Source organism: Lipotes vexillifer, unplaced genomic scaffold (genome assembly GCF_000442215.2).
Source record: "Lipotes vexillifer unplaced genomic scaffold, Lipotes_vexillifer_v1.1 scaffold173, whole genome shotgun sequence".
NCBI classification, from domain to species: Eukaryota; Metazoa; Chordata; class Mammalia; order Artiodactyla; family Lipotidae; genus Lipotes; species Lipotes vexillifer.
This window is the reverse complement of record NW_006770924.1, coordinates 120,782-139,607: the sequence shown is the minus strand read 5'-3', so window position 1 is coordinate 139,607 and position 18,826 is coordinate 120,782. Positions and strand designations below refer to the sequence as shown.

At 40.2% G+C, this 18,826-nt stretch overlaps 1 protein-coding gene across 1 annotated transcript in view; it reads left to right on the top strand.

Moving 5' to 3' along the window:
- Window positions 1-9,554: 9,554 nt before the first annotated feature.
- ACVR1C (activin A receptor type 1C) overlaps window positions 9,555-18,826 on the top strand; it is an 86,274-nt gene continuing 77,002 nt past the window's right edge. The window contains exon 1 of the mRNA XM_007446444.1: window positions 9,555-9,861. Coding sequence (XP_007446506.1) covers window positions 9,789-9,861 — 73 coding nt within the window. The 5' untranslated portion in view covers window positions 9,555-9,788. The remainder of the gene's footprint in view (window positions 9,862-18,826) is intronic.

Sequence of the window (18,826 nt, the reverse complement as noted above, 5' to 3'; positions counted from 1 at the left end):
CAAACACTTTTCTTACTGATTAACTTAGCAGAGGACCATATCTTGCTTCCCTCCTCCCCTACAAATATTTTCTCAGGCAAAAATGGATTTCTTTCATTCACGACTGGATTTTCTGAGAAGTAGCCGTATTGTAGCTATTTTGTGTTGTGAATCTAATGAAGCCACATGGTTTAAACCCAGATTTGAAGGGGCAAAGTTCTCTTCCAGTTGTGTATACTTGAGTACCTGAATGTGAAGTCTAGCCCAGTGAAAAGATCAACACACCAGCTCAGGAGTTAGCTAATACGCTGGTATTTATGCATAGAGTTAACATTTGGCTCAAGAAAGAACTTTGAATTTTCTTAATCAGTTAAAACAAGTAATTGGTTAAGAGTCTAAACCTTGGTGCCATAGAGCATGATTCTTGAAGACATTTTAGGTCAGGTTGAACCAATTATGAACTCTGCTGGGAGACTGTAAAAAATCACGAAAAACTTTAAGACAGCTACAGTGGGTGTCTGTTCTGAAAAAAATGTATATAGAAAATCTTTTCCACTGCCTTGCATACCAAGAGAACTCTCAAATTTTTGCTTCTCACCAAGATCAATCTTATAAACCCTACACTTACATATCTCACTACTGGTTCCTCAGCTCTAACGCACGTCTCATCATTTCGAACTCAGTATCTGAAGTGGAATTCATACACATCCAACCTGACTCTTTTTTTTAAGTATAGTTGATTTACAATGTTGTGTTAGTTTTGGATGTACAGCAAAGTGATTCAGTTATATATATATATATATATATATACACACTTTTTCAGATTCTTTTCCCTTATAGGTTATTACAAAATATTGAGTATAGTCCCTGTGCTATACAGCAGGTTCTTGTTGGTTATCTATTTAATATATAGTAGTGTATATATGTAAATCCAACCTGACTCTTCTCAGTGTTCCCTCTCTGAGTGAATGGCCCACCCAGGGCAGGCATCAGAACGCTGAGGGATACCTTGAATCATTCCTCTCCTTTCCTGTCTCCCCCTTCTCTTTCAACAAACTGCTCTTTTTTTCTATTTCCTTTGTCCAAATTTGTTCCTGCCAAGAGTCCTTTTTCAGCCAGATGACTGAGCAATCCTCCTGGCTAGTGACCTAGATTTCACTCTTGCCTAGGCACAGCCCATTCTCTGCATTAGAAGCTGGAGTGGTATTTTAACATTTCAATCTGATCATGCCATTCCCCTTATTGAAAAATTCCAGTGACTTCCCATTACTTTAAAAATTAGGATCCAAATCCTTAATGTTGCCTAAAAGGTGCCCACCTGATCTGAATACATCTTCAGACTCATCTCTAGCATTCGGATTTCTCTAAAACCAAGTGCCTACTTGCCTTGAGTCTTTCACACACACACACACACACACACACACACACACACACACACACATGCAAGCACTCAACCCCTAACTAATTTCTATTCTACTTTCAAACTCTGCTCAACACACATCCTAACAGAAACTTTTCTTGCTACTTCTGACAGATTCAACCCATTGTAATTTTTAGAGTACCCTATATTTGCCCTTTCTAATACTTATCACAATTTAATTAATTCTGTAACTAGTTTTTAAGATCTTTTTCTTTTGTTTGACATAAATTTCAAAAAAGTAGATGACATTTTTTTTACACTATATACCCAGTGTCTGAAATTAGTGCCTTGCACAAAGCAGGTATTGGGTGAATTAAGTAACAATTGGTGAACCACCTTGTGAGTTAGGTACAAAATGCCACTCTAAATAGTTATATGATTTTTACCTTGTGGAAATTATTAAACATTAATGCTATTAACTATTCCTATTTCCTTTGGGAAGAGGTCAATTTTAAACACAATTTTTAGTAAAAACTAGGAAAGAAGAAGATGGACATTTACGTTGACTGAGTGCTTACAGTGTAGAACAGCTTTAGATCATCAAGCGATATTAATTCTAGTGTAATTCTCACAATTGCCCAGTGAGAACTCATGAGAAAAGAACAGAGACCCAAAGGATAACTTGACCATAGTTACACAGTTATCAAATGGCAGAGATGGCAATAATTCAAAGGTTTCAACAAAATATGTCCACTTTTTGGAAATAACGGGACCAAATGTATCTTCTGGTGTATTAACACTTGTTAACAAAGGAGATGCTGGGATCTAAGTGTATTTGACTCAAGTGTCAAGAAACCATTTCCATCACATAACGGTCACTCCATCTATGGAATGAACGAAGAAAAGGCTCTTAGCAGTAGTGCTTTGATATACACGCTGAAGATGTATTAATTGCCCATAAAACTTAAAACTAAAGTGAAACTTTGGGGCTTTGTAGGAGCCATCTAAATTAAATCAAGATATGACATAGCAAGTTTTCCATATGCTTCTATGCCATGTGCTATCAGATACTTTGACCTTTGAGATTTATGAAAGAGTACGACAAAATCCTGTTCTCCACTTTGTTTATCCTAAGGACATCAAGACTTCAAGGTCTTCCAGGACCTTGAAGAAACAGATGACAACCTGTTGTCCACTTCTCTGCCTCTCTGGTATAGTCTGAGCTTGATCTCTTAATAGATAGCTGCAGCAGGGTAGTGGAACAGGCCACCCTCTTCAGCGAAATGAAATTCATATTTGGTGCTTTTGATTTCAAACTTGACTGTCAGTCATCCACAAAGAGATACGTATGGTGCTGCAGTGAATTGGGTCCTTGCTACTCTGTGTGTGTGCACATGTGTGTGCAGCTGAATGTGTATCTCTTTTGGTGCTTTTGGTGCTTTGGATTCTGATATGGTTCTCCTGTGAAGTGGTAAGGTCACACCTATGTGGGTGGGAGGAGTGTAAGCGGTCTCACTTTAAAGAGTTGGACATTACTGGAGTCAATGATGTGGTGAAGAGGAAGATTCTCAGAAAAGAATGAACATTTAGAAGGTGGGCTTTAGAAAGGCAAGAGGGAATGTCTGTTGCTCTCTGGGGTCAGCCTCCCCCTAAATAAGATGGCCTCTGCTGAACAGGCCACAGGGAAATGAGTCTGGAGCTGAGCGGGGAAACGCCTCTCTAGGAGACCACAGGAAAGAACATGAACAAATAATACTTTATGAACTATGCTGCCTTGTTGTATGTTCCTATCTGGTTTGTTTTCCCTTGTTATAATATCTGAGCTTCAATGGAGTTTGTTTCACTCCTCCAGCCTTGCATCAACTCCAGGACTAGGAATTTAGAGAGCAGTTGTGTTCCACATCAAGCTGTAGTATTACACGTGAATTTTTCTTCTATTTATGTCCCCATGTCCCCACTCTCTGGGCCTACGTGGTGGTGGCAGAGTTGATTACTGAGTTGTTTATCCATCAACGTCTTGCCTACATGACAATATTCTCTCCATTGAAACCTCAGAAGGTATTAGACTTGAGTTATTGAGCAAGGTTCTGGGCTCTTTAGAGGAATATCTTTAGATTCTTCTTTCTCGTAAGTTTCTCCATAGCCCTCAGATTTCCCGCTAATCATTGCTGTTTTCTGAAAGTCATGTAAGAAAAAATTTTTCTTCAAAAAAACCCCCCAAAAAACCTTAAACGCACAATATACAAATATACAGCTATATACTAGCCTGACAGAATTTTGTTCACTCTGAAATATAATTTATCAACCAATAACCGTACAATTTCAGAACGTTTCTTGTTTGAATGGGAGGAATGGGTGGGAGATTAGGAGCCCTTTGTGTAGGACAGAGGGGGCAAAAGAGGAATAAGAGAGGCTAGAAATAGCAGACCAGCTGGGCTTACTTTGCCTCTTTTCTTGGAGTGAGGCTAATTTACTTTCAACTGGTGGAGTCCTTTTGCCCAGAGTGGGAAGAGATAAGCTGTGAGCCAACTTGTTTTTCAGTGATGGACCAAGTATTGGATGACTTTTTCCCTCAACCACAGCAGTTTCTTAAGAATCTGGTTTCCAGAGAATTCATAAATAGAAGTATCAGTGTATTTTACATCTCTATACAATAGATAAGGAGAAGGGGCACACCAAGAAAATAATGTACCTCATCTTCCAAAATGTCATGGTTTGCTGTATGTTTGATAATCCTAATGTAGGAGTCACCTTAAAGGAAATGAGTGGGTTGATAATGACTTACTATGAACCTCTAAGAGCAGGACACATGTGGGGTCCTATCACAAGATAAGCACCCTACTTGGCAGCAGGTTAGTAAAAGCTACTGGGTCCCATAGACAATCCAAAAGGAAGTAATTGAGTTTGGATTATTTCTGAGATCTCCCAGCATCCTTCGCATCACTCTCAAATTTACTCCTCTGGAGCTTTGGGCAGTAATGCTTTCTATCATTGTTCTTTTTGGTTTGTTGTCCTGTTAGGTTATAGAAAAATCCCTGACGTCTCAGTTTAGGAACAAGAGCCTCACTCTTAGGAGATAGAAAGTGAGTACTTCTGATAACTATTTTTGGGCTTTTGTCATTGGCAATCTTTTTTACTGTGTGCATTTTATGTTTTACAGCCAAAAGTAAATAAATAAATAAATAAATATTTTTTAAAAACCTGATGCTCCGTTCCCAAGCCTTCCTTGAAGCTACAGTTAGGGTGAAGAAAGCCACAGCTAGTGTTCAGATGCAGCAGCAGGAGAGATACTAGCAGAATCATCCACTGTCCGGTCTCAGGGTGTTGATGGTGTCAGATGCACTGTCTGTGCCCATTGGGGGACAGGGCAGAGCACTTCAAAGGCCAGTCCCCCTGGGTGCTTATTATGTGCCAAGTTAATTTCAGTTGCCAATGTCAGAACTGCCAGTGTTAGAACTAGCAATACGTCTTAGGTAGCATTCTGTTACATGAACACATTTGTGCTATAAAAAGATCCTTCTGGCTGAAGAGTCCATGAGAATAGATCGGAGAGGAGTGAATCTCAAGGAAGGGGGACCAGTTAGGAGGCATTTTTGACATTTCAAGTAAAAGAAGATGATGATTTGTGGTAGGATGGTCGCAGTGAGATGGAAAGAAGTGAAAAAATTTGAGAGATTTTTAATAAAAGTTAGAATCCATAGAAACTGCTGATTGGATGTAAAAGATGAAACAGAGGGAAGTGATAAGGGGGAAAGAAACAGGGTATTTGTCTGGGGTTAAAAATAACTGTCCTTTTTGAGTGATTTACTCAGGAAGGGATGGATTTGTACTGAGTCATGTAACTCTCTTACCTCCTTGTAACCTCACTCTGGTAGAGTATAATTACAGGCCCATTTTAAGGAAATGATCCAAGTGGTGGAGGCTTGCTTACTTGGAACTGAATCTCTGACCTGCCTTTTATAGATAGAGCCTGTCTTGAATGCACCTAAGCAGCTTAGCACACTGACATTAGCCAGTGGAAGAGAAAACAAAGTTTGAGTTTGTTGAAAGACCATATTAATAGTATTAAAAGCATACAAAAATCAGTGAAGGGGGTGCAGTCATTTTGGAAGGTGGTGAAAACACCTAGTGTGAATACTTTACAAAGATGTTAAGCTTTTAGCAGTGGCAGTCGAGCTAAGAAACTGTTTGATAGCCCCCCATTATCCATGTCCACAGAGCGGGGTCACTATTTTTCTTTTTTATGAGACCTGAGCTGTCTCATGAGGTATAGACACTTTGAAGGTATATATTGTAGAATCTCAACAAAGTTCCTAAAACACATGACTATTTTCATGAATTAACAACAGACAAGAGAAGAACCGAAGTGAAACTAAAATTTCCCAAATGTAAAACTTTCTGGGATTAAGAGATGAGATGAGTGGAGATGAGTGTGTCATGCACTTCTTTAGAGAGAATGTGAGTTTAGGAAAGGAAAAACGCAGTAAAATGAGAAAAGATTAGACCTTGACAGTATATAGCAAATTATCATAGTATGCCTACTCACCATATGCTTGTTCCATGACAAGTTCATGTTCCAAGATGAAATGAGAAATTAAGATGCATGGTATTTATGATTCTGGAAAGGATAATAATAAAAGAAACCTGTACGATAAAAAAATCCTAAACAACCACACCCAACCAGTAGTCATTTTCAAAGTTCAGTTATTACACATTTACTTGCCTTATTCATTTGGAATGTTATTCTGCAAATGTATCAAATCGTTACAATTTATACCTGTTTCCCTGGTTATGTAAGATTTACTCACCCAAAGACTGTTTTGCTGATGGGTTATGAACTCCTCAATTATTTGTTGTTTTTGTTTTCCTTTGATGATGAGAATCCAGGAGTCATGATGTAATGTTGCTATGGTAATGAATATGTACAGATAGATGATTAAGGGTGGGGGGGACCTTAAATCTTTAGAAACATATTTGCATGTAAATTTCTTTCCAGTGAAATTTTTAAAAATTTCACATGTAAATTTTTTTCTGTGTACTATATTATATCATATCTTGAACAATGCATTTGTGCTGCTTATTTTAAGTAACAGGAGTCACTCACTATGCTCCAAGGAGTATTTTCTTAATAATAGTTCATTTTTAAAGATATTGGATTAAAACTGGATTAATTTCCACAGGTGCGTTTATGTGTGTGTGTACAAATAAAGTATACTCTTTTAAGTAAAAATTGGGACACATTATAAGGGTGAAGCTCTTTTCTTCAAGCCTATCAGAAATATTTATAGTTGCCTAAGAATATACTTTGCCAGCCATTGGAACTCAATACATGCTGAGTGGTTAACTTGTTACTTCAAAGCTGCCATAGAACTGATGTTGGAAGAAGACATGAACTTAGGACAGAGGGAAATGGTATTTGGAGATGTAGTTTAATATAATCCTACAAGTTAAGCGTTTAGATTTTGACTTATTAACCTTTTTTTGTTGTATCACAGAACTCTGCACCAAGATATCAAGAGTTGCTGCTTCCTTCATTGGCTGGCCACATGTTGACTGGCAAGGTACTTAACAACACTTGGCTTTTTTATACTGTGCTTAAGACAAAGGTAATAATCTTTTGCCATTTGAGGAGGATTCATTAGACCAGCATTGTCCAGTAGAGATAGAATGCGAGCCACACATATAATTTAAAATTTTCTAATAGCTATATTAAAAAGTAAAAAGGAATAGGTGAAATTAATTTTAGTAATATATTTTATTTGACCCAATATATCAAAAATATTATCATTTCAACATGTAAGCAATATAAAATTATTAATGATATATTTTATATTCTTATTTTGTAATAAGTCTTTGAAATCCAGCATGCATTTTTTTTTTTTTTTTTTTGCGTTACGCGGGCCTCTCACTGTTGTGGCCTCTCCCGTTGCGGAGCACAGGCTCCGGACGTGCAGGCTCAGTGGCCATGGCTCACGGGCCCAGCCGCTCCGCGGCATGTGGGATCTTCCCAGACCGGGGCACGAACCTGTGTCCCCTGCATCGGCAGGCGGACCCTCAACCACTGCACCACCAGTGGAGCCCCCAGCGTGCATTTTATACTTACAGCACATGTCAGTTTGGACTAGACACAGTTCAAGTGCTCGCTACTCACATGTGGCTGGTGGATAACATAGCAGACAATGCACCATTAGACTAAGAGGAAAGTGTTGAATTTATTTAGAATATTGAAGTTATTCAATATCAGACTTCTTGGGATAATAACCTTGCTTTCTAGAAGATGAGAGCTTTCCAACTTGCAGGGAAATTGCTTACTGTATTCAAGAGACAAAATAAATATGTGGCGGGTAAATACCTGACATTAGCATAATGCCTTGGTTTGACAGTATGTTCACATTCACTACCCTTTTTAATCCTGTCGTGGTTCTGAGAAATAGGGAGGAACGAAGTTCCACTTACTTTTGAGGAAGCAGGCCCTGATCTTTAGGCTCCAAGTCTCATGACCCAATGGTAGATCACAATCTAGGGTATAGTTACCAAATAATGAGCAAGCCAAGTCAGCCAAAATATAATGTGTTCTAGCATTTTCTTTTCTTTTTTTAAAAAAAGCATCTGTTTTGTGGGTGTCTGGAAGGGCTCAGGCTTGTCCCAGATCTCCATTTTTTTTTTTTTTTTTGATTTATTTGTTTGCTTGGATCCAGAATGAAATGAGAACAAAGTCTTTTTATGCTTAGGAATGTTTTGATTCATACAAGGTGGTGGTGGGGGGGGGTGAGATCCTCAAGACTGCCATTATCATGCATCAAAGTCCGACAAATATCCCACCCCCAATACTGTGACTCTTTGATTAAGTCAACTGCATACAGCATTTCACCATAGGTCTTCCACAGATGTGCTATTTAGAGCTAAAGTAGGTGAAGAAGCAAGTAATATCTCTTACTCTAAAGCAATTCATTTATACGACAATCACTTTTCAAAGAGGCCCCTAACAGCAGCAATAACACCAGCACTGGATTCTTGGCTTTTTGTGTTGTTCAGTTTAAAATAATCCCATTCAGACTGACATATACACACTACTATATATAAAATAGATAACTAATAAGGAGCTACTGTATAGCCCAGGAAACTCTACTGAATACTCTGTAATGGCTTATATGGGAAAAGAATCTAAAACAGAGTGGATATATGTATATGTATAACTGATTCACTTTGCTGTACACCTGAAACTAACACAACATTGTAAATCAACTATACTCCAATAAAAATTTAAAAAAATAATTCCATTCACTTTAATGTACAAGCTACATATCTGGATTAAATTTAGGCTAATTTCTATTAATTGGTAATGCTGCCCTTATATTTTCAAACGCAATCCACATGGGAAGCACACTCATTTGATAAGCCCCAGGGATTTAAACAATACTCAAAGTGTCTAATGCAGTACTTTCAATCATTCTTCACCTCCCCTTAAAGCTTGTGTATGATTCCAACCCGCCCCTCAGTTTTTCAACTGCTGAAATTGTACTTGCTAAGTATTTTGCATAGGACGGGTCCTCTACTTCCTTCTATACCTGGATTACACATTGCAGACGACCACATCACCTGGTGCAGGTAGTCCAGCTTCGGTCGCCATTCATAGGGGGGTGGGGGTCACTTGAAGGCATCAGATTAGAGATGAAGTTTGTTAAACCAAAACTATAGGTAGCCTAGGCAGTGGGGCACCTGGTTATTTCCAGGGCTGGACAGAGAGGGCGCCCTTCCGCAGACGCGCGCACAGCCAGGACGTGGCGGAGTGAGGAGCCAGAAGGAATACCCAGGATGTTTCAGGGCTCAGTCTAGTTAGAAAACCTTTAGGGCACTGGACAACAAATGAGTGTCGAGACCGACGCGTGGATCTTCTGTAGGAGACTATAGAGCGGAGCAACAGGAAGCAACTGCTGCAGGGTTTAAGTCTTCCTGAAGTCTCAGTAGGGCTTTCCTTCCTGTCCCGACGCCCTTCTCAGCGTATCCAGTCTTGGGGACTCCGCGCCACCCCACCTACTTTCTTTGCCTCCCCCTGCGCCCCCCACGCCCCCACTTCTCTGCGATCTCACTGCTTCTCCTGTGGGCCGCCCTTGCCCGCCAGCCCGGCAGCGGCAGGCCCAGTGCGGCTGCCGGAGGGCCGAGGGGGCGGAGGCGCGGCAGGGGCGGGCTCTGTCGCCCCCCCGCCCCCCTGCCAGCCGGGCTGCCGGGGCCAGTGGCTGGAGCGCCGCGCACCGCCAGCCGCGGGGGCGGGGGATGGGGGAGGCAGGGGAGGGGGACGCCCGCGCTGATTAGAGCCAACCGCACACTTCAAAAGGGTGTCGGGCAGTGCTTCCCTCCTGCGCCCCGGGAACTTCAAAGCGGCCCGCGCCGCCCCGGCCGTCGCGCTCGGCTCCGGGGCCTCGCAGCCCGGGCGCGGCGCCTGGTGGCCATGTCCCGAGCGTTCCGCGCCGCGCTTCGCCAGGCTCTCCTGCTGCTCGTCGCGGCCGCCGCGCTCTCGGCAGGTACTACAGGCGACCTTTCTCCGCGCCCGTGAGGGTGGGCGTCGAGGGCGGTCTGCGGGTGGGCAAGGGGTGGGGAAAGAAGGTGCTCCGAGCAAACTGACCTTCCTCGGTGCGGAGTGCGAAGCGCCAGTTAGAATGAGGGGGCGCGGGATAGGGCGCAGCGTGGGCATCTGAAGTCAGCCAGCGGGGTAGACAGGTGTGTTGGGGATGAAGCCACCAGGAGGGGGGAAGAGCTCCAGGGATTTTGGGGTATGGGATTAGGGGTGAGGTGGGTGACACATTTTGGGGCAGATTGTAGCGGAGGGAGTAGGAGAGTGTTTGTGGGTGTGTGCAGGGCTGGGAGTTGGGTGGCACCGTGAGTTCACTCTGCAGGGGCTTGGGGGACGCTCCGTGCTGAGCTCCGGAGAGCTGAGCAAGGATGACGACACGGCGGTGGTGGGAGAGTGGGGAGTGGTGGTGGCGATTCAGTCAGAGTTTTAGGAGATGAGGGATACCTCAAAAGCCGCTGGTGCCAAGCTCTGTAGGCGGGAGTGGGAGCTTAAATCTGCGTGGTTTGCAAGGCACAATGCTTTCGAGGTATGATCTTTACTAAGAGCTGCAGGAAAAAAAATTTCTGGCAAGAGTCCCAGCGTTTACGACAGGTCTGTGCTTTGATAGGCTAAATAGAGCCCTCGGCCCAAGCTAGAAATTAAACATTTCCTCATAATGTTTACTAGAAACTGGGGTAAATGCATATAGTGTGCTATGATGAAAAGCCCTTTAACTCTAAAATTCTTTTCATTATCACATTATTCTGGGTTATGGAGAGAGACCAGGAGCAGATTCCTTGCTAACTCATTCTTTAAACGTGTCAATCAGACATTTAAGACATTTGCACATAAAAACCTGGTGTTTTTCCGTAGGGCTGTACTTTGTCTGAAGCTGATTTTGATGCATTTTTGTTTTCTCCGATGACAGTCTGTTTGACATTAATAGCTATACTCCAGGGTAGGTAGTTTTCCTCTTAGTGACATGTGCAGGAGAATGTTTTGAATAGTATGATTGCTGTCACGTGCAGATTCAGTGTTTTAGATGGTCTGAGAGACTCACCAAATACAATATTCAAATGAAAATTTGATTGTTGGAAGTGATCAGTTGATACAATATTAGGATGAAAACATTTCAGTTATCTTTGAAAAGGCACAGCCTGTTAGGAAGCAGTTACCCAGAGACTTGTCAGGAAGATGATGGGATAAAGGGAAGTATTTGCATTCAGAGTTAGTAAATTCATCACTGGGAAGAAAAATGACTATGGGAAGGTCTTTCTGAGAAATGGGCAGAAACTCCACTGACTTGGAATACTCAAAGTGCTCTTGATGACTTAATAGAATTTACACACACAAAGTCTTCTGGAGATCACAGTTTTAACTGGACACCTGTGAAGTTGCCTCTGAAGGCTATCTGTACAAACCCTTTTTATTTCAGGGAGCTAATAGCTTTGTTGCAGACATTTAAAAAAATAGACTCAATTATTTTTTAGCTAGCTTGAAAGGTATATTTTGTTATATGACAGAATCTTTAGAAGATTTCAGAGACCCTGGGCACAGCAACATAGGACACACATGCCCTGCCTGCTATGTTCTTAAAAAGGCATGGACACTTTTGACATTGAAATGTGCAAAAAAGAAAAAAAAAAAAGATCATCCATTCAAATTTGATTGTTTCCTTAAAATTTGAAGGCTAAGAAAAATGCCTGATATGGAGATAATGTGGCAATACAGTAGAGAAGTACTTATCAAAATTGAACTTTAACAATGAACTTTTCTATGTAGAATGCAATCATTCTGAAACCTGTTTAAGAAATTTTACTCCTCTTTGTGTCCCCCAGGAAAAAAAAAGTATATTGCAATCTTCATTTTTGATTCTTATTTTTTATACAAATCTTTGATTATTTGATAGAGGGATTCAAGGTTATTTATTTATTTAATCTTTTAAATTGTTTTTCTCATGTGGCTACCTTCATTATCTTTGACCTGGTCACTTTTTTTGTTGTTGTTGCGGCACGCGGGCCTCTCACTGTTGTGGCCTCTGCCGTTGTGGAGCACAGGCTCCGGACGTGCAGGCTCAGCGGCCATGGCTCACGGGCCTAGCCTCTCTGTGGCATGTGGGATCTTCCCAGACCGGGGCACGAACCTGTGTCCCCTGCATCGGCAGGTGGACTCTCAACCACTGCAACACCAGGGAAGCCCTTGACCTGGTCACTTTTATAAATTGCATTGTTAATCATATTTACCATGTTTTGGAGATGTACATGCCATTGCTGACATGTTATATGAGAAGTTGCTATTGACAGTGACATAGCAAAACCACAAGACAGAAAACACTACTTTCCAATTTGGCTGTGTTGAGCACCAAGCCTAGGACCTTAAATATCTGAAGATATTGATGAACGAATAAACCCTTTTTGCTTTGGCTGTTCTTCCCCAGCATCTCTAGCACCTTAGGTATGTCAAGCCTTGACAGCAGAGTAGAAATCATTGCTCCTTGGTGAGAATCTCAGAGGGTAACCGCTGGTCTGGTGGAAACTTAGAGAAACTATTTATTGGTCTGGACTGGCTAAAAAAATTAGGCTGCTCTGTGTTGCTCTTATTATCTAGTTTCTGGGTTCCTTGATGTTGATAAGAAAGACCTGACATGACCTCACAACATTTATCCTGTGTATTAAACAAAGAATTGCCAGAAAATGCCCTGGAGTTCTCAAATTTGAAGCTGGACTTGGACATTATACAGATTTACACATTGTCTGTTTTCTACTAATTTCATGAAACTCCTTTGTCTTCTGGATAGAAACGATTATTAAGAGTCCAGAAAGCTAGATGCTGTTACTTTAAAGGTGAAAAGATAACTGTTTCATTTAATAACCAGAGTGGGGTAGGGGTTTCAGGTAGTGAGTTTTTTTTTCCCCCCCACTTAACAGCAGTTAGCAGTTCCTACTATACATTTTAAACTGTGCTGGAAGTAAAAGTGAAAGCCTTGGATTGAGTTTCTAATGCAGAAGATGGCACCTTTGCCCTTCTTTAAGCATGGTCATTTATTGGTTGATTGACACAAGTGTAGCAAGAGGCTCCCTGGTTCCAAAAAAGAGACTTCTCTGGACTAGGAGAAACTCTGTGCAGAAGTCCTTGGGAACATATTTCTTCATTGATTGCACTGCCTGAACCTGTTTTCTAGCCTCAAACTTACAGAAGTATAAAACAGAGTTCCTCCGATTTTCTACAATGACACAAAAATACAGGATTTGAGGTGTGAGAGTAAGAGAGGAGCAAAGGATGACACAAAATTTTGACCCAAGCAATAGAATAATAGGCCATTAAGTAAAAGGTGAGGTTGACTGCAGGCGGAGTAGGCCTGGGGAGAGGTGGGGCATGGTGGAAGAGAGCTGGAGCTCAGTGTTGGGTATGTTGAGTGTTAAATGTCTAATAGGTACTGGGGTGGAGATGTCATGTGAGCAATTGGTTTTATGAGTCTGGAGATCAGGGGATAAGTCTGACCTGAAGATTAAAAATCTAAAGCCAAGGGCATTTACAGATAATTTTATTTATTTATTTATTTTTAAATATAATTTATTTATTTGACTGCATTGGGTCTTCATTGCTGGGTGTGGGCCTTCTCTAGTTGTAGTGAGCGGGGGCTACTCTTCGTTGTGGTGCGCGGACTTCTCATTGTGGTGGCTTCTCTTGTTGTGGAGCACGGGCTCTGGGCATGTGGGCTTCAGTAGTTGTGGCTCACGGGCTCAGTGGTTGTAGCTCACAGGCTCTAGAGCACAGGCTCAGTAGTTGTGGCGCACAGGCTTAGTTGCTCTGCGGCATGTGGGATCTTCCTGGACCAGGGATCAAACCCATGTCCCCTGCATTGGCAGGTGGATTCTTAACCACTGCACCACTGGGGAACTCCCTTTAGATAATTTTAAAAGACACATTAAATAGAGTCACAGATTTAGTGAATCACAGCATGCCCAGTTAAATTGAATTTCAGATAAACAACAAATAATTTTTTAGTATAAGTATGTTACAAATATGACATGGGGCATACATATATTAAAACTTAATTGCTGTTTAATTCTAGTTTAACTGGGTATTCTGTACTTTTATCTGGCAGCCCAACATTAAATAAATATTGTGGTGAGATGAACTGCTTCAGATATATGTATTCCCGGCTCTTGCATTAGAGAATACACTTATTTTCTAGTTCTCATCTCTTAAAACTTCTGTTCTAGCTTTGCTGCCATCCCCATGTGTATCTCTGAATAGATCACTTCCAAGTCTTGGCACTGAATGTCCTTCTGAGTCAACAGAGGGGGATACCCAGCCTTTCCTAATCTTACATGAGTACCTTAACATAAAAGGATGTGTGAAAAAGAAACAATACTCTCTAGACTCTCTGCAAATGATTTATTGTTATGTGAAAGCAGTTGGTTTTGCCCAAAGTTATGGTCTTTTGAATGTGATTGTTGCTTTCAAATGCATTTTTAGAGTACAGGGGGACTGGTTCCAGGACTCCCGGGATACTGAAATTTGAAACTTGAGGTCCCTTATGTTAAACGGTGTGGTATTTACATATGATCTACGTACATCCTCCCATGTATTGTACTTGAAATCATCTAGATTACTTATAATACTCAATACAGTGTAAACACTATGTAAATAGTTGTAAATATAATGTAAAACCTATGTAAAGAGTTACCAGTGCATGGCAAATTCAACTTTTGCTTTTTTGGAACTCTCTGGAGTTGGTTGGTTCTATCTGCAGATGCGGAACCTGTGGCTACAGAGGGCCAACTGTGTTTTCCTTTTGCATAAACATTCATGTGTTTCTCTTTAAAAAACTTCTAGGCAGCGGCTGAGATCCAGGTTGTTGTACTTTTCTTGGCAGAACTTGCGTCTCTTATTGTAAATAAGGAAAGGTTAGAAGAGAGGAGAACAACTAGAGTCACACAGGACCTGATAATCTGACAGTTTATGGTTCCAGAGCATCTTCCTAAAAGAATGATCTTGAGTCCTTCAGGAGAGGGACAGGGATACATAAGCATCAGCCAGAGGATGTTTAGTTCCTGCTCTAGCTAAGTCTTGACCTGCTACCAAATAATTAGCATTGGCTTCATTTCGAGGTTTGCAGGGGAAAAGTGTCCTATAAGTGAACTGTAGGCATGGATCATTAAAGACTCAAACGGGTTCACATGAATATAAAGAGTTTGTTTTAATAAATAAACAATAGGATTAATTTTCAAATATAAATGGAAAACAGAACTAAATAGGAAAAAAAGGAAAAGTTCTAAGCACAGAGTGTGTATTTATCATTCCTTATCTTTTATATCTTTTTCTGGATTTTTTATCCATTGGGATTTCATGTTTAAAATTTTTCACAGCAAATACTAAAAATCTCAAGGTTTATCTTTACATTGTTTAAGAAATTGGGATGGGACTTCCCTGGTGGCACAGTGGTTAAGAATCCACCTGCCAATGCAGGGATCACGGATTTGAGCCCTGGTCTGGGAAGATCCCACATGCCACGGAGCAACTAAGCCCGGGCGCCACAACTACTGAGCCTGCGCCCTAGAGCCCGTGAGCCACGACTACTGAGCCCACGTGCCGCAACTACTGAAGCCTGCGCGCCTAGAGCCTGTGCTCTGCAACAAGAGAAGCCACTGCAATGAGAAGCCCGCACACCACAACGAAAAGTAGCCCCCACTCGCCGCAGCTAGAGAAAGCCCGTGTGCAGCAACAAAGACCCAACGCAGCCAAAAATAAATAAATAAATTTATTAAAAAAAAATTGGGATATGTCCATAAATGATATAGAAATTCCAGATAGATGCACAACTATATGAATGTACTAAAGCCGTCAAATTACATACTTTGACATATTGTGTGGTATATTATTTTATCTCAATAAAGCTGTTAAAAAGTAAATATAATAATAATAAAAAAAGAAATTACTCTTTTGTTAAGGGACCTAGGAATACCTAAATACAGTCTTGGTTCAGCTGTGCCTCTCCTCCAGTCTAAGATGGCTTACTAAGGGGGGCATCTAGAAAAGAGAGGGAAAATAAGGAAAAATAACTTTTTGTTGTTGTTGCCTGGTACTTTGGCCACAAATTGCATGGCAGAACTCTAATATTCTCCCTTTTTCTAAACTTTGAACAACTAAATAGCCTAGGATAAAGAAAGGGAGGTTGTGATAAGTCAGAATCCTGGATCCTGACACTATGCTACCAACAAAAGGTCTTGCAATGCATGGATGAAGCCAGAGTGACAAAGCAGGGGACCTCTATCTCGAGTAGCTCATGGTAGTTCAACCTTCATGGCAGCTCTGACAGGAGTTCCAGGCCATAATCTCAGGGGTGACTGCTAAGTGGGGAAAGGTGGAGTGTCTGTGGAGTTAGGTGGCTGGTTCTCTTCTATGAGGAAGCAGATCCTGCCCTTCCCACGCTTTTGCTATGAAAAGAAGTAGGAGACAGGGTCATGACCATGAGCCCTGTGCCTTTCATGTTCTTTGGAAGCTGGATCCCTGAAGCGCGTGCGTCTCTCGGTTCCCTGGAACCGGAACAATACAGATCACTACTCCTCTCACTTAGGGATCCAGCAAAAAGTAAAAGAGAGGGAGGAGGTGAGTAGGAGTGTGAAAGAGACAAGGAAGACTTTATTTTCATAGAAGCCAATACTCCATTATTTTTCACTCTTTTGCCTTATCATGTGGCTCTTGAATTCATCTACTCTGATTGGCCAACCAGGCTAACAAGGTTCTATTCTGTCCTGATGCTTCCCTTTTTCTCCTCTAGAATAATTTCCCTTTTCTGTTGTTCTCTTCTGTTTTTTTAGAGTAGGTATGTGAAGATGCTGTTTCTTCGGAACTGTTTTAAATTAATCCCCTCAAGAATTCATGGGTGAATCATTCCGTATGACTCAAGAGCTTGGCTTATTAGTTTTTTTAAAACAATTTAAATTTGCCAGTGACTTAAGCATCCCAAATTAGATCAGTCTAATTTTTCATTAAACTTTTCACATCAAGAAAATGATTAGGTTCTCTAATTTTGAAAGTGAAACACATATATTTTCTTCTAATCTGTTTTATCATTCTTGTCTCATGCTAAGGTAAAATGACAGAGATAGATGCTACATCTCTGTATGCTGATTAAGTTCCTTATAAATTTTTCATTCAATGCCATGATTGAATTAATACTTTGGTCAAAAACCAGATTAGAAAAAAATCTAATCCATCAGGATCTGGACAATCATCATTTTAATGCAAAATGTTTAGTTCCATAAATGCATGCTTATGTTAGAGATGTTAACTCAGAGGGTGGTAATCCAGATTAACACAGCTTTCAGGAGCCAGATTGTTTTCAAACAGAGCCAACATATATTAAAGAATATTAACTCATCACATCTCATAACTTTATCTGATGACATTTTCCTGGCCTGATCCCCCAGAAATGTGTTTTTTCCTTCTTTCCATTCCCATTATTTCTCTTCAAGAGTAAAGATCTACACTGTGAAACTTTGCCTCTCTAAAATCATAGTGAGACTGCATTCTCACTCAAATTCCACTTGGAATCAAGAGTGTGTATTTCCAGGAAATAGACAATACACTCTAAATTTGAAACACTGAAAAAAGAATAATTATATGATTAGCAGAAGATTCCTTACAGAATAATAAATGCATAGTTGAATGAACCTCTCTCCCTTTTATAGCTGTTCTCTAGATACAGCTGTTCTCTAGATATATTAGCTATATTATATTGAAAGGCATTGCTTTTTTGCACATAGAAGAAAGTTGACTTTGTTAAAACAGTTGGACCTCTTTAAAAGGATTGAGAGTTACTGTGACAAATCAAGATGAGATGCTCCTTTAGCATTAGTTTTCCTGAACTCTCCTTTGGATATTGTCTTTATCATAGTTTTTCATAATATTTCCTTATTACCTTTTTAATACCTATAGTATTTGTAGTGCTGTCCCTTCTTATATTCTTGACATTGAGAATTTGAATATTCTTTCTTTTTCCCTTGATCAGTCTAGCTGGAGGTTTATCGATTTTATTGATTTCTTTCAAATAAAAAACTTTTGGTTTTATTGATTTTCTTTGTTGTTTTTTTCCTTCAATTGTTTTCTGCTCTTATCATCACTATTTCTTTTCTCTACTTACTTTGAATTTATTCTTTTTTATTCTATCTTCTTAAGTGGGTACCTTAGATCAAGAGTTGACAAACTTTTTCTTAAAGGGTCAGATAGTACATATTTTAGTCTTATGGACCCTACCGTCTCTGCTGCAGCTACTTAATTCTGCCATTGTAGTATAAAAGCAGGCATAGACAATACATAAATAGGTGTTGCTGTGTTTCAATAAAATTTTATTTACAAGTGGGACAGCCAGTGGGCCATAGTTTGCTGACTCTTTCTTAAGTCATTCACTTCCTTCTTTTCTGCTATAAGCATTTAAAGCTCTAAATTTCCTTCTCAGCAACTGTTTCAGCTCATCCATAAATTGTGCTGTACTGTGTTTTTGTTTTCATTGAGTTCAAAATATTTTCTAGTTTTTGTGATTTTTCTGGGACCTGTGGGTTATTTAGATATCTGTTGGTTAATTTCCAAATATTTTGGGAATTTCCAGATCATTTTGTTATTGACTTCTAATTTAAATCCATTGGGGATGAAATACATCAGCTGTATGATTTCAGTTTTTTAAATTTCATTTTTATTTGTTTCAGAACCTAGCATGTGTCTGACCTGGTGAATGTACCACGTGCACTTGAAAATAATATGTATTCTGTTGTTGTAGGGTGGAGTGTTCTATAAATGTTATTCAGGTCAAGTTGCTTAACATGTTATTCAAGTCATCTATATCTTTACTTATTTTCTGTCTTCTTATTTTATCAATCACTGAGAGAGGATTGTTGACATCTTCAACTTACATTTGAATTCAGCTATTC